A 22,016-nucleotide genomic window follows, 5' to 3' on the forward strand; every position below is an offset into this window, starting at 1 on the left:
GAGCCTGGGGTGGTAGCTGTGGGGGACTCGGTATCTAGAAAAACAAGTCGACTGGAGCAACACCCCCCAGGGTCAGTGGCGGGCATAGCAGCACAGTGCCTGGTGGGGACTCAGTGTCTAGGAAAACAAGTCGACTGGAGCAACAGCCACCAGGGTCAGTGGCGGGCACAGCAGCACAGTGCCTGGTGCACAGTGGGCACCTGCTCTGGGGTGGCGTCACCAGGGAAATGCAACTGTGCAGATGGTGTGCTTGTCCCGTAGGAGCCAAGGACTTCTCAGCCTGCTGGGTTGTAACCTCGCCTACCCCTTGCGAAGGAAGAGCTGTACCTTATACCTTGCCAGGAGAGCAGAACTGAGGTCCCATCTTTTTCCACTTCACATTTCTTTTATTTTCTCTAAGAGATGAAAGTCTCCCTCAGTTGTCCAGGAGTTTGGATGTCCAGGAGTTGGTCAGAGCTTGCCATAACCTTGCCATTATGGTAAAGAGCTTGTCATAACCTTGAATTCTTGGGCTGCAGTGATCATGCCACTTCAGCTTTCCAGGTAGTTGGGACTACTGGCTCAAGCCATCTCCCATTTCTTGTGTGCCCAGCGATTTGGGGAGGTTACATTCAGAGGTCATGCTTGGCAACTGGGGCTCAGCTCTGCATCACTGTTGCCACCACTTTCCTTTGTCCACCAGCCAAATGCCCCTTCGTCTCCTGTGTTGTTGTGCTGGGGCTGGGGCTGGGGCTGGGCTGCTGCTCTGAAATTTCTTCATGGGGTATAGTCAGGAACACGGGGCCGGTAGAGAGGACCTGGGGACCAGACTCTCAAGGGATCTGTTTGGGCTCCAAACTTAGGGCAGAGCCCCATCTTCCTGCAGGCCAGACTAAGGTCCTCCCTGTGGACGTGGCCTCCTCCCCCCAAGGAGAGGGCTATGTCTTTGCTGGCGTAGCCCCTTAAGGGCACGTGGAGCTTGCAGAATGGGGGGACGGGGGTGAGGAGCGCTGGGCGAGCCAGCGGGCTCTGCTGGGAGACTTGCCAGAGGCTGGGGCCCCAGGAGCTTTTATTTTTCAAAAATTCATCCCGGAAAACCAGCCAGAAAACTTTCTTTTGACAAAGCCACTGAGGAAAAATGGTCAAACAGTGGCTTTCTTTTTAAAGCCCTCTGGGTTTTTCCCAAATTTGGAGGCTCTCTGAGTTGCTTATGAGACTGAACAGTCTGGAACTCTCTGGAACACGGTCCCAGAGCCTGAGGGTTTGTAGTCTCTCCAGCCACACAGACCTACCACTTGTGCCCTAGACACCCCAGGCGCCTGGGGGGCATTTCTGGGCTCCCGTTGTTTAATTTGGTCTGGGCAGAGCCTGGAGACTCCGTTTAGACTAGACCAGCAGACATTTTAGAAACTTCAAGTTTGTTGTCGTTTTTAGAAGTGTTGCTAATGCCTAGAAATTTAGATGGAAGGACCAGAGGATGACCTGGATTTCACATGGGATATAAACAGTGAGCCCCCACCCCACCCTGCCCGTGCGGAGGCCGGGAAGGCTGGAGTCAGACTCCCCTCTGCCTCTTTCTGGTACTTGTGTGTTTTCCTGTCTGTCCTCTTTCCCTGAAATTCCTGAATTCCCCTCTGCCTCCGTTGGCATCTCTGGGCCAACTGGGGAAGATGTCATTTGCCCCAAATCCAGAAAACCTAGGATCTTGACCTTAAACGAACTGCAGTGTACCCCTGTCCCAAGGCCGGATGGAGCCTGTGCCTTAGATGTGAGCAATGGGGCCTTGTAGACACTTGGAACAGCCTCCCTGGGAGTCCCCCGCCCCACCCCACCCCGCAGCCCGAGGGTGGAGGTGCCCTCCAGTCCATCCACTTTCCTCTATACCTAACTCTGCACGCACGGCCTTGGAGGACTTTCTGGGTGAGGGCTGCTCCCTGGGTATATGGATGGGGCAGTCACTCTCGTATTTACTTGTCTTTGAGGGGCATCCTGTGGGTTGGCAGAAGGGCAAGGGTCGGGAGAAGGGGTTGTGTGTGTGAAACTCCGAGTGGGAAATTCCTGGGAGCTGGCTGGCTGTTCCTCTCTCCCCTTCCACAAGTGGCCATCCCTCTGAGGGGTTGGGCCTCTCTGAAACCCTTAGCAACCTGAGTCAGGTCTTTTTTGATCCCGTTCCTGGTTTCCCAAAACCTATAGTCAGTGGCATGGAGGTTTTCCTGGCCCCTTTTGGAGTCCTGGCCGTGGGGCTTCACAGGTGGCTGTTCTTTGGGGTAGGACTTGGGGGCTTGGAGGAGGAGGGAGCCACCTGAGGCACAAATAACCCCCCACCTCACCCCACCCCTTGTCTCTAGTATGTTAAGGGATGGATTAGTTTGGGGCTGGAAGAGAGGGCTGTCTGGGGCATAGGCATCATCCCAGCCATCTCTGCTCCCCTCGCTCAGGCAGGGACCTGAAAAGTGGAGATGTTTTTGGTTCTGACAGTCAGCGGCCGGCAGCCTGGTATATTTCCATGCTTTCCAGGCAGGGTCTTCTGTCTGCAGCTGGCCTCTCTCTCCGGGTGCAGGAAGCTGGCTCTGAGCTGGGACACTTGGCCCTGCTTTCCACGTGGGTGGGCAGTTTCCCTGTGAGGGGTAGGCGAGGCCCTGGCCTTGTGTCCCCCAGAGACCGATATTATCTACAGCAAAATGGACAAGTTTTCCTGGCTCCCACGCAGGCTTGGGGGAGTGACTCTCAGCTGTCCCCTGCGTCCTGTCCTGCATTAGAGGTCTGGGGATAGAGTTCTCTATAAATTAGCTGAGTTGTGTTTTTCCTTTTAGTTCAAAATAGAGTGTTGGAGTCCCCTGCTGCTTTTCCTCCAGGCCCACATTGCGTGGTGGTGTTGGTCCTTGGTGTCATCCCAACGAGGAAGCCTCTCTTGCTAGATGTCCTGGCGGGTCAGGAAGATGGCTGGGAGTGGGGAAGATAGTTAGCTTGTTCATTTGTTTATTCAGTAGTTGTCTGTGTGTGCCACTAAGGCCAGTTCTGTTGTAGGCACTGAGGTCCAGGCATGAGGCAGGAGAGGGTAGACCCAGGAGGGCTTCCTGGAGGAAGGACCACTTAACTAGGGACCATGGTAGGAGTTTGCCAGGCAGGGTGCCAGCCAGCTTCTCTTCTCCCTCCTTCCCTCTCTTTCTTCCTCTCACTCTGTCATACAGGCAGGATTACAATGGTGCAGTCAGCTCTATAGCCTCAACTCCTGGGCTCAAGCAATCCTTCCGCTTCAGCTCCCAAGTAGTTGGGACTATAGGCAGGTGCCACCATGCCCAGCTAATTTTTCTGTTTTCTTTTTTTAGGGGGAGCATAGAGACAAGGTCTTGCTATGTTGCCCAGGCTGGTGTCAAATTCCTGGCCTCAAGCAATCCTCCTGCCTCAGCCTTCAAACTGCTGGGATGTCGGGCATGAGCCCCTGTGCCCAGGCTTCTTTTGTCATTTTTGCAGACTTACTATACAGTTTGTAGGGAGGATTTTTTGTGCCCACACCTGGTGCAGGTGCCTTCCATGCTGAGGAGGGCTGTTTGTACAACCACAGGTGGCAGCATGAAGAGGAGCCCTCTCATGGGGGCAGGGGCTTGGGAACTGCCACGGTAGGCTACCCCACCGAGTGGGGGTATACTCCAGCATCAGAGGGTTCCAGCTATTCATGGGATCCAGGTTCCATATCTTTTCTTCTGGCAGGAGGCCTGAAGGACTGAGAGGGACTGGGGTGGTGAAATGATCCAGGTGGGAGGGGGCCCCTGGATTTGTTAGTTTAGCAGGGTGGAGCAGGCTGCAGGTTTGTGATGGCTTTAAACCCTGGGCCTCCTTCAGAAAGCCTCAGGAAGGGCTGCTTTGCTTTTTTTTCTAAACTACAAAAGAAACCCTTGGCTGCCTGGGCCACTGGAGGTGGTGGGGGAGGAGAGTCTTTAATCTCACCTTTGTAGGCCAGTGCAGTGCTAAAGGTGGAGGCAGAGGCTTGTCCCCTCCCTGCCTGGTGTTGTCCCCAACTCCCAACTTCCCATACTGGAGATACTGAGCCCTGGGGCAGCTGGTGGGGGGGGACACTAAATGGGGACCTTGGTGAGGGAGAACTCTTTCCTCGAGCCCTGGCTGCAGCTGCAAATATTTACATCTCTCCTAATATTTAAATGATGAAGCTGGGCTCCTGCAAACAGCTTCCCAGGAGCCAGCTGTCCCACCTCCTTCCCTGCCTCCCTCCCTCTTACATTCTTTGTCTTGGACCCAAGTCCCAGCCTTCCTAGCTGTCCCCCCCTCACTCACAGGGACTCCTGACCAAGCTTACCCTTGTTATTTTTTATCACCATTTCCTTTTGTTGCACACCTACCATGTGCCACGCCCTGGGCTGGTGCTTTACAGTCCAGGCCTCTTAATCCCCTGAGAGCCCAGCGAGGTAGTCCAGGCTATGGAGACCCAGGTCCTGGGGACCCGGCCCCAACCTGGATCTGTCCATCACTCCTTGCTGCAAGACCTGCTGCCTGGGGATGTTGGCGATCTCAGTCTACTTGTCAGTGGGGAGTAGGACAGTTGGGGCTCCCAAGCCGGGCTCTGATGGGGCTTGCCTCTGCCCCAGTTCAGCCTGGCTACTCCCTGGTTCAGTGACCATGTTTGTAAAACAGGAATGATGGAATGACGGTGGCCGGAAGGCCTGAGAGATGGGGCCGGAGCACCGTGCCTGCCACAGTGGCGGCGCTTTCCAAGGCCTGGGGTGGGTGCAGAGCAGGGTGGCTCCAGGGCAGGATGCTGGCTCATGGCTCACGGCCTGCTTTGTTCTGGCTTGGGCAGCCCTGGGGACGAGTTACTAGCCTCTCAGTTTCCCTTCTGTAAAATGGAGATGAGAGTAACTCCCCATCTTTGGTGGTTATGAGGATCAGTTGAGCGTGTGGTGAGCACTCCAGAAACGTTGGCTGTCACAGATTCAGCATGGCCAGCCCTCTTAAGACCACTACATGCCAGGCAGGGTTTGAGGCCCTAGTGGGGAGGGGGACAAGGGCGGCCAAGCCTGGCTCCTGACCTCAGAAGGGTGACTATTCAGTGGAAATGAAGGTGACTGCTGCTCTAGGGCCAGAAGCTGTGACCCAGAGCAGGGTCATGGTGTGGGCCGCTGGCTGGGGGCTGCTGCTGTCTCTTGCCTGTGTTCCCTGGAACAGGTGCATTAAGCCGGCTTTTGTCATGGGCTGTGGGACCTTGGGAAGGCTTTGGGACTTTGTCATCAATGTTCCACAGCCCTGCCCTCATCCCCTTTGTCCTCATCAGTGCCCAGTATGTGGCTGACTTCTGCACGTCCTTCAGTTTGTGACCAACCGAGGATCTGAGCCAAGGCGGCTGAGGCTGGACATTGTCCTTGGGTGACTCCGGGAAGGTGGGGGCGGGGTGGGGCTGCTGAGCTGGTCTCTGGGGGCTGTCTGCCGGTGGCTTGTCTCCTGAGCTTCCTTCTTGTAGGATTTTGGGGAGTGAGGGTGGAGGTGAGGTGCCTGGGCTCACGGGAGGGCAGAGGTCCATACCTGGCTGCTCTTCAGAGCACCCTGGGGTGGTGTCCAGACTCAGCCTGCCTTTACTGCATAAGGCCATGTGGAGAAAAGGTCACAACCTTGTCACTGTGTGAGCCTGCTTTGAAAATACATGCGTGTGCACACACACCAGGATGAAGAATGGAAGGGCATGTGTCAGAAAATTGACAATGGTTATCTGGGTTGTGGGTTTACAGGTTTTTTTCCTTTGATTTTTTTTCTATGTTTTACAAATTTTCTGCCTTTTGCCTAAATTGCTTATATAATCAAGAAAAAAAGCAATAGATGTTATTTTTTAAAGTTCATTGTTGGCCAGTACAGTGACTGAGGCCTGAATCCCAGCACATAGAGAGGCTGAGGTGGGACAGTCCTGTGAGGCCAGGAGTTTGAGACAAGTCTGAGCAAGAGTGAGACCCCATGTCTACAAAAAGTAAAAAGATTAGCTGGGTGTGGTGGTGGGTGACTGTAATCCCGGCTGCTCAGGAGACTGAGGCAGGAAGATGGCTTGAGCCTACGAGTCAGAGGCTGCAGTGAGCTGATTGTACCACTGCACTCCAGTCTAGGTGAAGAGCAAGATCCTGACTCACCAAAATAAAAAATAAATTAAACATAAAATAAAATAAATAAAATTCCTTGTCAAAAAGAAAAATAACTTACCCTGCCTAATCTGTGTCCCAGGTTTGAGAGCTGAGGAAGCAGGACCAGTGACCAGTTCCTTGGCTAAGCCAGGTGGCCTAAGGGCCCAGCTAGTTTTCCTTTCCTTGGTGACAGGATCTCACTCTGTCACCCTGGGTGGAATGACATGGTGTCATCATAGCTCACAGCAACCTCAAACTCCTGGGCTCAAGGGATCCTCTGACCTCAGCCTCCCAAGTAGGTGGGATTATAGACACCCACAACCATATCCAGCTAGTTTTTCTATTTTTAGTAGAAACGGGATCTTGCTCTTGCTTAGGCTGGTCTCAAACCCCCGACCTCAGGCAGTCCATCCTCCTCTACCTCCCAGAGTGCTGGGATTACAGGTGTGAGTCACCCTGGCTGGTTTTCTTGGGCTATAGGTGGGGGTGTAAGTGGAGTGACTTGGCTTTGCCCAGAGAAGTAGGCTTTTGGGAACCACCTCTACAGGAGCTGCTGGCTGCTGCATTTTTGGCCACAGGAATGTGGACCAGAGTTTGGGTCCCCACCTGGTGTCCATCTTCACCCTTTGCTCCTAGGTCCCTCCAGCTGTGCTGAGCGTCAGAACTTCCTGGACCTAGTTGTTTCAGGAGTACACTGGAGCTGGTGGCAGACCTCCCTGTGGCCTGGTGGGGTCATGCTATGTCCGGGCTGGAAGGGACCTTGTGGTCTAGCCCTTCCTCTTCCTCATCAGGAAACTGAGGCCAGAGGGGTCATCTCTCCACCCATGCAGGGTGTAGGTGACTCCCCCATGCCACACCCAGACAGCCACTCTGGCTCTGGGCCTTCCTCTGCTTAAGACTTGCCTTAAATCTTCCTTTTAATTAAGAAAAGAAGGGCTCTGCCTACAGCCTGAGCTCTCCAGGCTCTTTCTCTCCTGCCCAACCCTCTCACAGAAGGGCCTGAGCTGATGGGCTGGGTCCTTGCTGTCTGCTCCTGGTCAGTTTCTGGGTGGGTGTGGCTTGGTGCTATTCCTGCCTGTCATCCCCCTTAGCCCACTGATGTCAGGGACTAGGGGCTTCACCAGATGGAAATTGGGCAGTGGTGATTGGCAGGCCTAGGCCCACATGGCCTGCAGGTAGGTCAGAGGTCTGGGGCTGGTTGGTGGCTCTGGGTGGTGGGGGCTCCTGGGTCAGCCAGGGACTCTCTGACACTGAGGGTTCGGAGTTTACTGTAAACAACTCTTTAATTTTCCCTGTCCCACAGTCCACAGCAGAATGGAAGGGTCACCTGTTTATGAGGTGTGGCTGGGGTGGGTAATTATCTGCCCACCTGAGCAGAGCAGGCAGGTGACTTGGGTTACACAATACCTGCCCAGGAGGCCCTCTCCAGCTTCCCCTCTGGGGGGGGTGGGGAAGTACAGGCAAAGGGAAGACACTTCACAGGCCTGTTACTCTGAGTGGTGGGGGCACAGTGCTAGCTGGCCCGCAGATGGGTCTGTTCTCTCTTTCATAAGGGTTTTTCCTAAAACCTTCAGTGCGGGGTGAGTAAGCCCTGAAAAGCCTAAGAGAACACACATAAAAACAGACAGTAAATTGCTTGCTGCCTGGAACCAGTGACCAGGTGGGCATGGGGGGTTAAACAGATGAGCAGGACGCGTGTGACATGGACATTCTAGGGGACAGCATGGTTAGGCCAGGAGGCTCCCTGGCCCGGATGGGTTGGGAGCTTTGTTAGAAGATAGAGCCATCACAGTGGGGAACGCAGGCCTTGTGCCAGTTTGCAGAGCTGTGGCAATAAGGTGGCAGGACCTGGACGCTTAACACACTCTTCTGGAGGCCAGAAGTCCAAAATCACGTTCTGTGCCAGGCTCATGTGGGCTCCCGTAGTCCCTGGCACTCCTAGACTGGTGGACATCTGTCTGGTCTCCGCTACATCTTTATGTGGCTTTTCTGTGTGTGTTTCTCTGTGTCTTTCTTTTTTTTTTATTTTTTTGGCCGGGGCTGGGTTTGAACCTGCCACCTCCGGCATATGGGACCGGCGCCCTACCCCTTGAGCCACAGGCACCGCCCTCTCTGTGTCTTTCTTTGCTGTCTCTTATGAGGACACCTGTCATTGTACATAGAGCCCACCCTAGATCCAGGATGGTCTCATTTTGAGACCTCTAATTGCATCTTCAAAGATCCTATTTTCAACTAAGTTCACATTCACAGGTAGAGGGCTAGGACATGGACACATCTCTTCAGGGTCACTATCCAGGCGTCCACAGACTTTTTAAATAGGGGGCCAGTTCACTGTCCCTCAGACCATTGGAGGGCCAGACTATAGTTTAAAAAAAACTATGAACAAATTCCTATGCACACTGCACATACCTTATTTTGAAGTAAAAAACAAAATGGGTACAAATACAATCACACTGCCTCATGTGGCCTGCGGGCCGCAGTTTGAGGACCCCTTCTAGTCCATGGGGCGGCTGATCTGAGGGGGAGCAGAGTGTTCAAATCAGGAGACCCAGTGTGGACGAGCTGCACATGTGATCTGGATCCATGGGCCTCTGCGGCTGTGTAATGAGAGGTGGTGGGGTCTGTGTCCCCTGTCGGCATGGTGGCAGCTCATGCGAGTGGACTGAGGCCCTTTCTTTTCCCTCTGACCCTTTGGCACCCCTGCACCGATCCAGATCCCAGGGTGGATGGCTTAGATGCAGCGATCCCTGCCCTTAGCTTGGGTGACCGTGTGAACTAGGCGAACAGCTGGATACTCGTCCCCTTCTGTGGGCAGAATCCAGCCAAATGCATGTGTCTGCTGATGTGGAATGACATGGTCCAGCCTGACCCTTACCCCTACCTGGTTGGCAGAGCTTCACTGTCCTCAGAGGCCAGCCTCAGCCCCTCCTGTACAGGCCCCTCTGGTCTCAGCTCCCTCCTGCCTGGGCTCTTGCCCTCCCTGTAGCTCTGGGCGGCTCTAGGCAACTCGCTGGGCCGGGATGTGGACACTGGGCTGTTTTTGGCCCCCCCAGGATATACTCAGGATGCTACCCTGCCCAGAGGCCATCCCCGACTCTCCTGGGTTTCCAGGGCTCTTTACAAGCTCCAGATGGGCTTTGTGTGATTCCCTAGAGCAGGTGTCCTCAAACTGCGGCCCGCGGGCCACATGAAGTGGTGTAAATTGTATTTGTTCCCATTTTGTTTTTTATTTCAAAATAAGATATGTGTAGTGTACATAGGAATTTGTTCATAGTTTTTTGTTTTAAACTATAGTCCGGCCCTCCAACGGTCTGAGGGACAGTGAATTGGCCCCCTGTTTAAAAAGTTTGAGGACGCCTGCCCTAGAGCCTTGCCCAGGTAAGGGTCGCAGTAAAGTCTCAGAGCTATTTAGAACAACTGAACAGCACCTCTTCTAAAGGTACTGTGGCTTCAGGGCAGCCCTTCCAGAATCTTCTGTGTCCAGCAGTGGCCTCTCCTGCACAACAGACACCCCTCCCCTAGAGTTTTGTCCTTGAGGATGGGACTGGGTCCAGCCCACTTTCAGGTTCAGTAGAACCCACACTGGATCTTGTAGGGTTCTGGGCTTGGTGGGCTTGAATCACATCAGTGAGCGCTGACCCCATTCCCTCCCCTGGCTCCTGGGTGCTGCTCTGACCTGAGCCTGAACTCTGCTCCCCAGGTCACCACCCCCTATAATTAGGCCCTGGCTCAATATTGGCCAGGCAAGGCTGTCTGTTGCCCACCTCCAGGCCACTGCATAGGGAGCCTATGATTAATGGAGGACTCCACTGGGGCCAAGTGGCCCCTGGTGTTAGGCTTTTTTTTTTTTTGCATTTTTTAAGTGCTTTTAACATTTTCTCCAGTAGTCAGTGGGGCGAGGTGGGAGGGGGGGTGGTTCCTCTGCCTGAGCAGATCAGGAATGACTGCCACCTGGATGCCTGGGCGGAGAACAGGGAAGGGAGAAGCTTGACCAGCCAACTGGACTTTGGTGCTCATCGCTGCCTGGCAGCTCTATCTGCTGCCGCAGAGCAGATACCAACTGCCATGTTCTCAGAGTCTCCCTGGTGGAGCTAACTGTCTAGTGGCAAAGAACCAGGGGGCACAGGCACTGTGCTGTGGATGGTGTGGGTTTGCAGAGTTGTTTATGGCGGGAGCATTTGAGTGATCCTGGAGAAGGGTGCTGGGGGAGCTGGCATTTCTCAGAGCCGCTTTCACGGAGCCTTGGGATTTGGGAAAGCGAGTGTATGGGGGAGTGGTTGGGATTCTGGGGTAGCTGGAGGTAGGGGCAGAGAGGAAGAGCAAGAGATGGGCTGAGAAGGCAGTTGGGGGCCCTTTTCTGGAGCAGGGGCCGTGTCAGACCTGGAGCCAGCCTTGTTTACCTCTCCCCAGAAACTAGGCACACACGGGTGTCTGGGGCCCTGAAAGGGAGTGGGAGGATTACTCACAAGAGCCTCGTGCTTTGGGACCTTACGACCTTTGAGTCCTTTTGCTCAGAGCTGCTGCTGTAATTTCAGGGTTCTTTTTTTGAAGTCAGGCCCCTCCCAGGGGCTCCCTCTTGCCTTCATGGGCTGCCATTTATTAGAGAACCTTTGACCTGAGGAGACCTGAAAAGCCATCTGATCCCCTCCCCAACCCCAGGCAGGGCACACCTAGACCCTCCAACACAATCCACCCTGGTCCTGTGTATTTGTGCACAGCCTGTCAGGACAGCAGGGTCTGTCTACCCAAGCCACCCTGGTGCCCCATCCTGAGCCAAGAAATTCTTCCCCAGGTCTGCCCGGCATCTCTTGCCTGCAGCTTAAGCCTGTTTCCCCTTGTTTTGTGCCCAGTGGCTCTAGCCAACAGCTGGTTTAAAGAGGGAGGAGAACAGGACCAATTCCTCCAAACCGATCCTGCCAGATGTGCTCATGTTCCCGCAGCTCTAATTTAGTTAAGAACAAAGGAAGTGCAGCCTCATACAGTGACTTTTAAAGTCTGCCTGGAATGACCCTGCAGCTGTCAGAACCAGGGCACGAGGCGAGTGGAGGGAGATAGCAGAGAGGGCCTTCTTCCCAGAACAGTGTCCCAGAACAGTGTCCCTTCTTCCCAGAACCAGGGCACGAGGCAAGTGGAGGGAGATAGCAGAGAGGGCCTTCTTCCCAGAACAGGCTGGGTGGGCTTTCAAAGAAGAGGACCCCAGGCCCTGTGAGGGGTGGCTTCCTCAGGAGCGTTTACTGTGGTCTTGGCTCTGCTTTGCATAAAGGGAGAGTTCTTAAAACAGAAGCTGCTATGTGGCTGCCCCATGGGGCCTGTCTTGGCTGCAAAGTGGCTCTCTGACCCAAGAACAGTCACTCCTAGACCCCTCCCTTATGGGGTGTAATACCCACCCCAGGTAGGGTGATCATATAATTTACTGCCCCAGAGGGAACACTCAGGAGTGAAAGGGTGCCTTCAATGATTATAGTGGGACAACAGGTGTGACCTGGGACCATCCCAGGAAGGCTGCATGTGTGGGCGCCTAGACCCAGGGTAAATGGTGGGGAAGTTCTGTGACTGGCTGAGGCCAGGTTGCAGAAGAGATGTTGGGGGTCCGTTTGAGCTGGTGGGCTGACGGATGAGAGACTAGCCTCTTCCTGCTGGGCTAGAACAACTCCTGGGCACCTGTGTCTCCTTCAAAGAATAGGTCAATCAGGGACTGGAAATGGCTTCAGAATCGATAAGACACTTAGGAAGGTGAAGGAGATGGCCAGAGTGGCTGCAGCAGGCTCGAGACCTGCTCCCCCTTTCCCTCCCTGTTTAGTTGGTGTTTGTTTCCTGTAGCTGCTATGACAAAGTGACCAAACCTGCAGGCCTTAAACGGGGAATCTATTCCCTCACTTTTCTGGAGGCCAGAAGCTGAGATCAAGGTGTGGCAGGGTTGGCTCTTTCCGGAGACCCTGAGAGACAATGTCTGTTCCTTGCCTCTGTCTCCATCTCCACCTGGCCTTCTCCCGGGTCCCTGTGTCATTTTTCTTTTCTGTCTTTTGGAAGGGGCTCATCATTGGATCCAGGCCACCCTACATCCAGGATGATCTCATCTCAGTAGAGCCTTTTCCAAGTAAGATCACGATCACAGCTTCCAGGAGTTAGGATTTAGACATGTCATTTTGGGGGATGTTCTTCAGCCCCTTACATCTGGCACACCTTGAGTTGGTACCACTGTCCTCGGCAGGCACCATGACAGGTTCTGAAGGCCCCTTCTTTTCCCTTCTGCAGAGATGAGAGTGTGTGGCTGTGGTGGGAAAGGGTACAGCTTGGGAGCTGGGCTGGCCTCTGCTGGGGTTGGGGTTGGTCCTTAGAGAGCTTTAGCCAGGGAGAAATTTACATGATGAAGTGGAGGAATGAGAAAAGTCCTGAATTCTGAATTCCCAGGACCAGCTGTTGATGGCACTGGGCTGCCTGCCCCTTTGTCCTGCCTCGAGAGGACCAGGAATTGCCAGGTGCCTCATTTCTGGAAGGAATGCTGGAAGCTGCCGTGCCTCATAGGCTGGGCTAGGAGGGGAGTCCCTTTGCAGCGAGCTCCTCCTGTAGCATATGGAGGGAGGGGGGCTTGTTTATTTCTCTTGAACTAAGCTGGGAATCCAGCCCTGGGCACAGCAGAGGGCAGACCCGCTCATTCTCATCATTTGAGTGGGCCAGGCCTCCTGGGAGGGACTGTGATGAACAGGAAGGACCCCTGTTGTACCCAGGGCGTCCAGGCCCAGGGGTATCAGAGGCAGAAGAGAAGCCTCCTCCTAGCACGAGATGGTGCAGGGGTGATCTCATAGCCTTCCCTGGGTGCCAGGGACACCTCTACTCCGGTCAGTGGAAATGATTCAAACTTTTCACACTTTCCCTCCTGTAGGGGGCCCAGGGTGACCCCTAGGTAAGACAGTGCTAGGCTTGAAACAGTTTGCAGTTGTTTAGAGAGGCAGGAGCAGGGACTGCGTGGACAGTGTCCCTAAGCCTCAGACCTGGGTCAGTGGGCCACATGTGCAGATAAGCCCAGGATGGCCAGTAGCCCTCAATCACCACGCTGGCCACATAATCCTGAGCTGGAGCCCTTGGCAAAATGTGCGGGTGCAAGAGATGGTTCTTAGGCTGCTTCTGGCTGCTGCAGCCCAGCCAGGCCTGGCCTTTGGGAAGGCAGAGAGGAGAAGGAGGGAGCCAAGGAGAGGACTTAGAATGTTGGGTGCCAGCACCCCTGTTCTCTCCTTCCCAGGCCTTCACAAGGTTGGAGGGAGGGAGGGAGGACTTGTCCGTTTTTATTTGGGCTTCACTAGTAAATCAGAGGTCCTGATTCTCTGTGGGAACCTGGGTGGCCTCAGCTGACAGCATGGTCTCCTGACTTCCTTTGCTGGCACCACTCAGCACCACTGCGCCTATTTTTAAGCCCTTCCTTTTGGACTGTTTTGCTTCCTGAGATCACAACCCTCCCCGTCTCCCATCTGTATCCTCCTCCTTGTCCAGGGCCTGCCCCCACCTGCCCTAGTAACCATGGCTGCTTCCACCGAGCAGCCCAGCTTGGGGTTCCTCCAGAAGCAGGTCCTGTGATAGGGATGCCAGAGGTGCCCCTGATGATCACCAATCATGGGAATGACACTGACAGGGAAGATTGCCCACACACGGTGTATCCTCAAGCACATCCAGGCCGTGGGTCCCCTGGACAGCACTGGGCGAGGGCACACCTTGTCCCCAGGGTCAGCCCTAGGTGCTTAATGTTCCAGTCCTTGGCACAGGGCTGCAGTGTTAACTCCTTCCTGCCTTCCTGGGCTTGGGTATCTCATGGCCACTAGGAAAGGCCCTGGGTGGAGAGGCAGATAGTGGCCGTGTGAAGTCAGCAGGTGTGGTTGACATGGAAAGGCCAGGGCAGCTTCTGCCCAGTGTGGTGGTAGCACAGGTCAGTGTGCATGGGCACAACTCAGCAGATGGCGCTCGTACCAGCGACAGCGATTGTGGCTGTGTCCCGCCTGCACCTGCTGCTCTTAACGCCTACAACAGGTGACAGGTGAGGGTGCTGAGGCTCAGAGAGGTTTCCTGTGGTTATGTCACTCTCCTGTTGGGTCTCCTGCACTCAGGGCCACCACTTCTTAACTGCTGGGTAAGTGGGGGGTGTGAAATAGCCCTCCCAGCCAGTCCGCACTGCCCACCGAATCCCCCGCCCCACATCACAGAGAGCAGGGACCTGTGCTGGGTTAGGACAGAGGGCCAAGCCCACTGTGTGCACACCTGTAGATCCTGAGGGCTGGGCAAAGGGACCTGCCGGCTGGGCCTTTCCTTGCAGGCTCAGGATAGGACACTGGGAAGCACCTCCCTACTGCCTGCCACTCACTACCTCTTGGGGTTCCCTGGGCCCTGACCTGGCTCCCAGGTGGCCACTGTTTCTTCAGGGACAAAACTAGCTTTGCTGTTGCTTCGAAGAGACTCAGTTTGACCAGGGCTGGTGTCCCTGGGGCCTGGGCTCAGAATGAGACCCTGCCCTGGGCAGCAGCACATTGTTCCCTCCCATGGGAGCTGCACATGGGATTGTTTTGACCTTGGGCCCCAGCATTTCTTTCCATGACATTTGTCTTAGGCTGGAGCAGGGCTTTGAGGCTCTCCTGGTATCCCCTCCCCTTCGATACACTCCAGGAAGTGCTCTATCTGGTTTCAGGAGCTGGGAGCAGTTTGCTAGGCAGCCAGCAGTCAGAGCAGAGCCCTTAACAATGGTCCCTTGTGCGCAGGACACATTCCTCCCTAAACAGGCCCAGATCCAGGCTGCTCCTTCTTTGGCCCCCCATGGCATAGACAGGAAGGTTTGCATCTGGAGGGAGGGCCTGCTCTGCCTCTTTGTGTAGCTGCAGAGACCAAACTTTGGTGCTTGAGGGCAGGAGAAGCCCTGTGTCCATCCCAGCCTGTGAGGTCCTCTCCCTGGAGTAGGGACCACCTGGCGGGCCGTTATCCACACCTTCCAACTCTGTTGATTGTTTTATTCCCTGAAAACACAAGTGACCTGCATTTAGCATAGGTATCTCAAGACAAGGCAGGGGAGAGTAGTGGAGAACGGCCGCTGTCCTTCCAGCCAGCGTGTGCGTGTGCGTGCAAACTGCACATGTGTGCATGAAATGGGATTAGGAGCACTGTCTGCATCTTGTATCCTGCTATTTTTATTTAATATTCTCAGCATTTCTCATCTTCAAAAATGTGATTTTGATGATGATGCAGGCCTTTGGCATATGGGTTTAGAAAATCTACGCAAACCTGAATTGTTTCCAGTGTCTGTGATTTTAAGGCTGATGCAAACATCCTGCTGTGTCTGTACTTCTGACTCCCCCGTGGGGGTGGTGGCTGGTCTTCATGTGGGGAAGACAGGGGTGTGAGTGCAGGACCTGGGGCGTATTTTTAGGATTCTGGTGGGGGAGGAGATACCAGAGGGCCCTGTCCTGCCAGCCTCATGACAAGTGTCTCTTGATGTTCCCTGGCTGGGGGTGGGGGGGGATCGTTTGCATAGGGAGCATCCTCTGCAGAGTCTGCTTCATTGCCAAATAGTCCAGTGAACATCTAGAGGGATGTTATTCCCCTGACGACTTCCCTAACCATCTGGGGTTTTCGTGTGACTCCAGGAAAGGGAAAAAGGAGGCAGTTCTGGCTCCTCTATGAGCAGCTGTGGACTGGGGCCAAGTGGTGACAGCACCAGCGGGAGAGGCCCTTGACCACCCTGCAGCCCAGAGGCTGCATCTGTCCAGTGGTCCCGTGCACGTGTCCTGGGGCTCCTGGAACAAACTGCTGGAAACTGGGGCCTTAGCAACATACATTTCTTCTCTCACTTTCTGGAGAACAGAAGTCTGACGTCGAGGTGTGGGCAGTGCCAGCCTCCTTCTGAAGGCTCTAGAGAAGGATCCATCTGCCTCTTTCAGGCTCTGGTGGCCCTAAGAGTTCCTAGGCTCTAGGCAGCATCTCTGTCTCTGTTGTCTCCTGGCCTCCTTCATGTCTGAAGTCTCTCTCTGCCTTTTTCTTATAAGGACACATGTCATTGGATTTAGAATCCACCCTAAATCCAGGATAGTCTCATCTTGGGATCCTAACTTGATGACATGTGCAAAGACCCTTTTTCCAAGTGAGGTTACATTCACAAGTTCTCGGTATTAGAACTTGGACACTTCTTTTTTTTTTTTTTTAATTTTCTTTTAATTGAGACAGAGTCTTACTTTGTCACCCTTGGTAGAGTGCCATGGTGTCATAGCTCTGGGCTTAAGCAATTCTCTTGCCTCAGCCTCCCACGTAGCTGGGACTATAGGCACCTCCACAACGCCTGGCTTTATTTTGTTGCTGTTGTTTAGCAGGCTCAGGCCGGGTTTGAACCTATGGGCCTAGGAGCATGTGGCGGGCACCTTAACCACTGAGCTATGAGCGCCCCCCGGACACCTCTTTTTGGGGGCCATCATTCAACCCACTACAGAACCTCAGAGGAAAGTCGAACGTCTCAGGCTGAAATGGGGTGAAAATCCAGAGCTTCCCATTCTGTGGGGGTCTCCTTTTCTAAGATTAGCAACCTGTGATCCCGCCTTCCATAAGTTCCCTGGAATCACCTGAGACCTGGTGCAGGGATGGGGCAATGGCGTTGAGGACATCTGGCCCTGTTTCCAGGGAGCCAGACACACCTGCGTGCAGCCAACCTTAGTGGTCATGACACGGCCAGGGTGATGTGGGCTGGGGTTGCATGGACTGCGTGGGTCCAGGACAGACTTGGGAAGAGGCTGGAGCGAGACTGGCTATGGGAGACCTCGATTTGAGGGGGAGGAGGAGGAGCAGGAGTGGGTAGGGGTGGCTGCATGCTTGCTTGGGGGAAACGGCATAAGCCAGGGTGGGACCTCTTCATTTGGGTATCACCTTCTCAACATTCCAGCTGGGGAAGGTGGACGCCCCCAGGATGGAGCAGCTTCATGTCTCATTGTATGGAATTCATGACCATGACCTAGAGCAACAGCAGCAGCCCCCAGTTTGCTGAGCGCTCACTATCCTGTGGTGGGGTGGCCACTTCCCTGTGGCCGTGCTTTTCTTGCAACAGAAAACAGCCCATGCTTTCTTGCAACTTGCAGCAAACACCTAGATAGATGATAAAGGGGGCCAGTTGGGAAGTGGGGGTGACATATGCCCTGAAAGGACACAAAGCTTTGGAAGACAGGAGGGGCTAGCAGGTCTACCCTGCATTTTGCATTGATGCCCAAGGTGCTGAGGAGTGAGCCACGCGGACGTCTGGTGGAAGGAGTGTTGCAGGCAGAGGGGTCCGTTTCAGTTCCGGAATGATCTACATGTGCATGTGGGCCTGGTTCGAAGTCATAACGCCATCTGGACTGTGGACTCTACTGTAAGCTCAAATCGGGAAGAGCTTTTCTATGGTGCAGGGTCTTAAATTGTGAGTCGGCAATTAGGGGGGGATTCTGAATGGAACTCCCAGGGAAGGGGTCTTTTTATTCTCTTGGGGAAAACCTGGAAAAGGTCTTCACCCGCCTGCTTTCTGTTCCCTGACTGGGTCAGAAGGAACTAACACCGAGAGGAACGTGTGAAGCTGGAGCTGCCTCTAGGGAGCACATAGGACGAGGCAGATCATTTGGGGACACTATGGAGAGTGATCACAAGACAGGGGCTTGACTAGGTGACCTCGGGTGGCCCTGGGAACTATAGGAGGACACATTCATGTCTGGTCACTGAGCTTTGGACTGTCCCGTGTGAGTGGCTGCTCCTTCCTCAGGGCTCCTTTCAGAATCAGAGCCGACCTTTCACACACAGGGTCTGTCTCAGGGACAGCCCCGGCGAGGGACAAGGCTGTACCAGGTCAGGACCCCGGATCAGGGTCCAATAGCCCTCTTGTCACTTTGAGCCAGAGGTCACTGGCTGGGCCTGCAGGCGAAGAGGGAGGCAGTCTCTCCTGTGCTTGGCTTGGTTGTACAGTACTTTTAAACAGGCTTGTTTTGTTTTGTGCCATCATTTAAGAATCTGGAGATGCCATATGAAAATCCAGATTTCTAGACTCTCTTGAGAAGTCAGAAGCTCTGGCCAGGGTGGGCCCATGTTCCTGCAGGGCAGTGAAGGAGCTGGGTGGTGGGGGCCTCCCTGAGACATGGCTCATGATGATGCTGGAGGTCGTTTAAATGCACGTGGCTGCCTACCCGGCTACTCTGCGGACATTTACAGACTGTCCTCTGAGGAGGTTGAGTCCAGAGACCTAGGATTTCGTTCTTTTCTGCATCCATGGAGAGGGAGGGGTGCTCAGGGCCTAGAGACGGGTTCTCCACAGGATGCCTGGGAAGCTGGTGGCGGAAGGGCCAGGGACCAGGGATCTGGGCCTCCTCCGCCTCTCCCCTCCCCAGCAATTAAGGGGACTTCCCTGGCTGCCCACCCACTCGGCCACTTTCTCCCTCTAAAGGAAGGACTGTCCACTGGGAAGAGCTGGGAGCCGAGTTTGCATTTAGAGGAAAGGAGACCAGAGAGCGGGGGGTGGGGGGTGGGGGGTGGTGCTGCTGAGCATGGTCCTGGAGAGCTGTTGGCAGGGGCTGGGGACCAGCTGTTACTTCTCTTCCCTGTAGGCAGAGGAGGAAGTGGTGGTGTCCCATGAGACCTGGCCTCTGGGGCCTGGGAGGCCCAAGGAAGGAGCTGGTGAATACTGCTGCCACGTGGGCCTCCTCCCGCTCCTGTGCCTGTAACCTGGAGCAGCTGGCTCTCATTTGGAGTGTGGTTGCAGGGCCTATGGGGGTGGAGCCTCCCAGGCGCTGTCCCCTCTGCCTCTGAGGGAGCAGACCCTGGTGGAGAGGGCAGGACGGCTGGGTGGAGACTCTGGGCTGCAGGAGGGGAGCTGGGTGGTCATGGGAAAAGCCAGAAGAGTGGGAGGACTGAGAAAGTGGGTGCGTGTGGACTCCGTTATCAGACTGATGGAAAACCTGGCTCTGCATCTTACCGCCTGGGCCGTTGGGCCTGCTGCTTAGGCAACCCTGCCTCGGTTTCCCCAGGGGATAGTAGCAGGGTTATGGCATAGTAAATGTGGCACAGTGAGCCCAGTGCTGTGCCAGTGGTGAAGGCTCTGGTGTCAGCCCTGGTGTTGGGATTCGCATTGTTTGTTCCTGTCCTGCCCCTGATTGGCAGTGGGATTTGGTCATTATTACTGGGGATGGGTCCCCAGCTGCTGCTGCGATCTGGGTGAATGTGATAAAGAAAGTCTTGACAAGGAGAAATCAAGGCTGCTTGAGAGCCAGGACATTCTTATATGTAGACCCAGCTGGAGGGGAAGGTTGTGTGGTCTACAAGTGGCCCCGGCAAGACCAAAAGGGCTCATGACTCGTGGTGCCTCTGCAGGCTCCCTAGAATGGGGCTGCCCCTTTTCCTTGTTGAGAGGTGAAGGATGAGAAGTCCCCGGGGACTCACCACTGTGTCCGCACTAGCTACCTTCCTCTGCTGTCCTTACTAGAAAACATGCTGAGTATTCTCCAGCCGTCCACTCACCACCCACATCCTCTTTCTTTATTTTCAGCCTTGAAAAGATCTTTTGAGGTCGAGGAGGTTGAGACACCCAACTCCTCCCCACTCCGGAGGGTCCAGACTCCGCTGCTCCGGGCCTCTGTGGCCAGCTCCACCCAGAAATTCCAGGACCTGGGCGTGAAGAACCCGGAGGCCGTGCCCCGCCATGTAGACTCCCTAAGCCAGCGCTCGCCCAAGGCTTCCCTGCGGAGGGTGGAGCTCCCTGGGCCCAAGGTGCCCGAGCCTGTGTCACGGCGCACGGAGCTGTCCATCGACATCTCGTCCAAGCAGGTGGAGAGCCCCGGGGGGGCCACCGCTGGCCCATCTCGGTTTGGCCTCAAGAGGGCCGAGGTGCTGGGCCACAAGACACCTGAGCCAGCCCCTCGGAGGACGGAGATCACCTTCGTGAAGCCCCAGGAGTCAGCTCACCGGAGAGCGGAGCCCCCCACCTCCAAGATCCCCGAGGTGCCTACTGCCCCCACCACCGACGCAGCCCCCAAGAGGGTGGAGATCCAGGTGCCCAAGCCAGCTGAGGTGCCCGCTGCCCCCATCCCAACCCAGACCCTGGAGAATTCAGAGCCCACCTCCTTGTCTCAGCTGCAGAGCCGGCTGGAGCCCAAGGCCCAGCCCCTGGTGGCTGAGGCCGTACCCCGGAGCCTGGAAGGTAAGTCGCTAAGCAGCACTGCTGCTTGTGGCTGTGGTGATCTTGGGGAGGGTGTGGGGAGGTTTGCTTTACGGTCTCAGAGGAAGAAGCTGGGGTGGGTGGGGGATGCTTCCATGGAGACCAAGGTGAACCGCATTAGATGAGCTGGGGTCAGTGGGGTGAGGCTCAGAGGAGGAGGTGGATGTGGCTCTGTCTATTGGGGACACCAAGGATGCCACAAGTGGGACTTGAGTGACACTTTGCAAAGAATCTGGCTTGTGAGGAACCCCTTTATTGGTCCTCATGATGGTGGGACCCCTGCTGTGTGGTGCAGGACAGCAAAGGCCCAAGGGGCTTGGCGGACAAGGAGCCTGTGCAGGAACTGGGTAGGCTCGTGTGGGGTGCAGGACAGTATGGGGCTGAGACTCTCGGTCATGCTCACGCGTTGAGGGGAAATTGCAAACTGCCCGGAAGTGTCCGGCAGAGGCCGACAAGGCCAGGGCAGGAGGAAGAGGCTGTGCCCTCCTGCAGCTTTTGTCTGAGGGTCTTTCTCCTTCTGCTGACCCTCTGAGCTGGTCTTCTCCCTCCTATTCTTCCTCCTCCCCAGGGAGGACTGGTTATGGCTAGAGGCCCGGAGAACATGGAGAACCCTTAAGCCTCTGCGTGTGAGATTCTAAGGGCCTCTGGACCAGGGGCTTCACGTAACCCACACACAGCTTCACTGGGAGGTGGTCTTCTGGTGTGGGGGGTTGAGGGGTGCTGGCAGTGTCCTGGGAGGGCTCACCTGGAATCATCTGCATGTGGAGAGCTTGTGGGCTGTGGTGCCAGTCCTGGCAGGACATGGGCCAGCTTAGGAACACTGGGGCCATGGAACACCATTTGTGGCCTTTCTCAGAAGTGAAGTCCCAACCCTGCAGGGATCTCAGCCATGTGAAGGTGCCAAGTAAACGAGGAGCCCCTTGAAAGCTGGGTTCAGTCCTGGGTATAGGACTTGGAACGTGGAGTAAATGTTCAATAGGTGTTCTTTGGGTTGGACAAACAGAACATTCTGGTTTTTTTTTTAATAGCAAGGGGATATATTTTATTTTAGAAGAAATTGGCAGTTTTCTAAAGTAAATGTATCATTTTAAACTTCTATCAATGCACGAGAGTTTCATTTGCAGTGTATCCTCACCAGCATTTAGTGTGATAAACCCCATTCATTTCTGTCATTTTAGGGCTTTTGAAGTTACTCTAGGGCACCTCAGCATGGATTAGTTTGCATTAGCCTGAAGCCCAGGGATGGTGAGGATTTTTTTCATCTGATTTCTTTCTCATTTTTATAAATTCTTTGTGAGGTATCTGTTCGAATCTTTTGCCCATCTTAATTGAGCTGTTCATAGTTTTTCTTATTGAATACAGAAATTCTTTATTTTCACGAGCTATTCCTTTATCAGATGTGTGTATTGCTCTTGTGTCTGTGGCTTGACCTGTCATTTTCTTAAAAGTATAGTTTGACGAGAGTTTTCTGATACTGATGAAATCCAGTTTATCGTTCCTTTATAAGTGAAGTATTTATTTTTTTGCTTCTGTATGAAAGGTTTTTCTCCTGTGACGTCATGGAGATGGTCTCCTACATTTTCTTCCCGCATCTTTTCGCATTAACTTTGCCTCTGTGTCCCACAATGGGTTTTATGCATGTTGTGAGGAAAGGGTCAAAGCACATTTCCCCCCATGTATTTATTTGGTTGTTTCAGCATCATGGAGAATATTTTCCTTTCCTTATT

At 54.5% G+C, this 22,016-nt stretch overlaps 1 protein-coding gene across 4 annotated transcripts in view; it reads left to right on the plus strand.

Annotated features, from left to right (window-relative positions):
• Positions 1-22,016, plus strand: part of SEPTIN9 (septin 9) — a 170,967-nt gene that overhangs the window by 74,919 nt on the left and 74,032 nt on the right. For 3 of the 4 annotated variants that reach the window (XM_053567612.1, XM_053567613.1, XM_053567616.1), the window contains one exon: positions 19,621-20,271. In XM_053567612.1, the coding sequence (XP_053423587.1) occupies positions 19,621-20,271 (651 nt within the window). The remainder of the gene's footprint in view (positions 1-19,620; positions 20,272-22,016) is intronic. The other variant, XM_053567615.1, reaches the window with a different exon arrangement.

The sequence above is a fragment of the Nycticebus coucang genome, chromosome 18, assembly GCF_027406575.1.
Source record: "Nycticebus coucang isolate mNycCou1 chromosome 18, mNycCou1.pri, whole genome shotgun sequence".
Classification (NCBI taxonomy): Eukaryota; Metazoa; Chordata; class Mammalia; order Primates; family Lorisidae; genus Nycticebus; species Nycticebus coucang.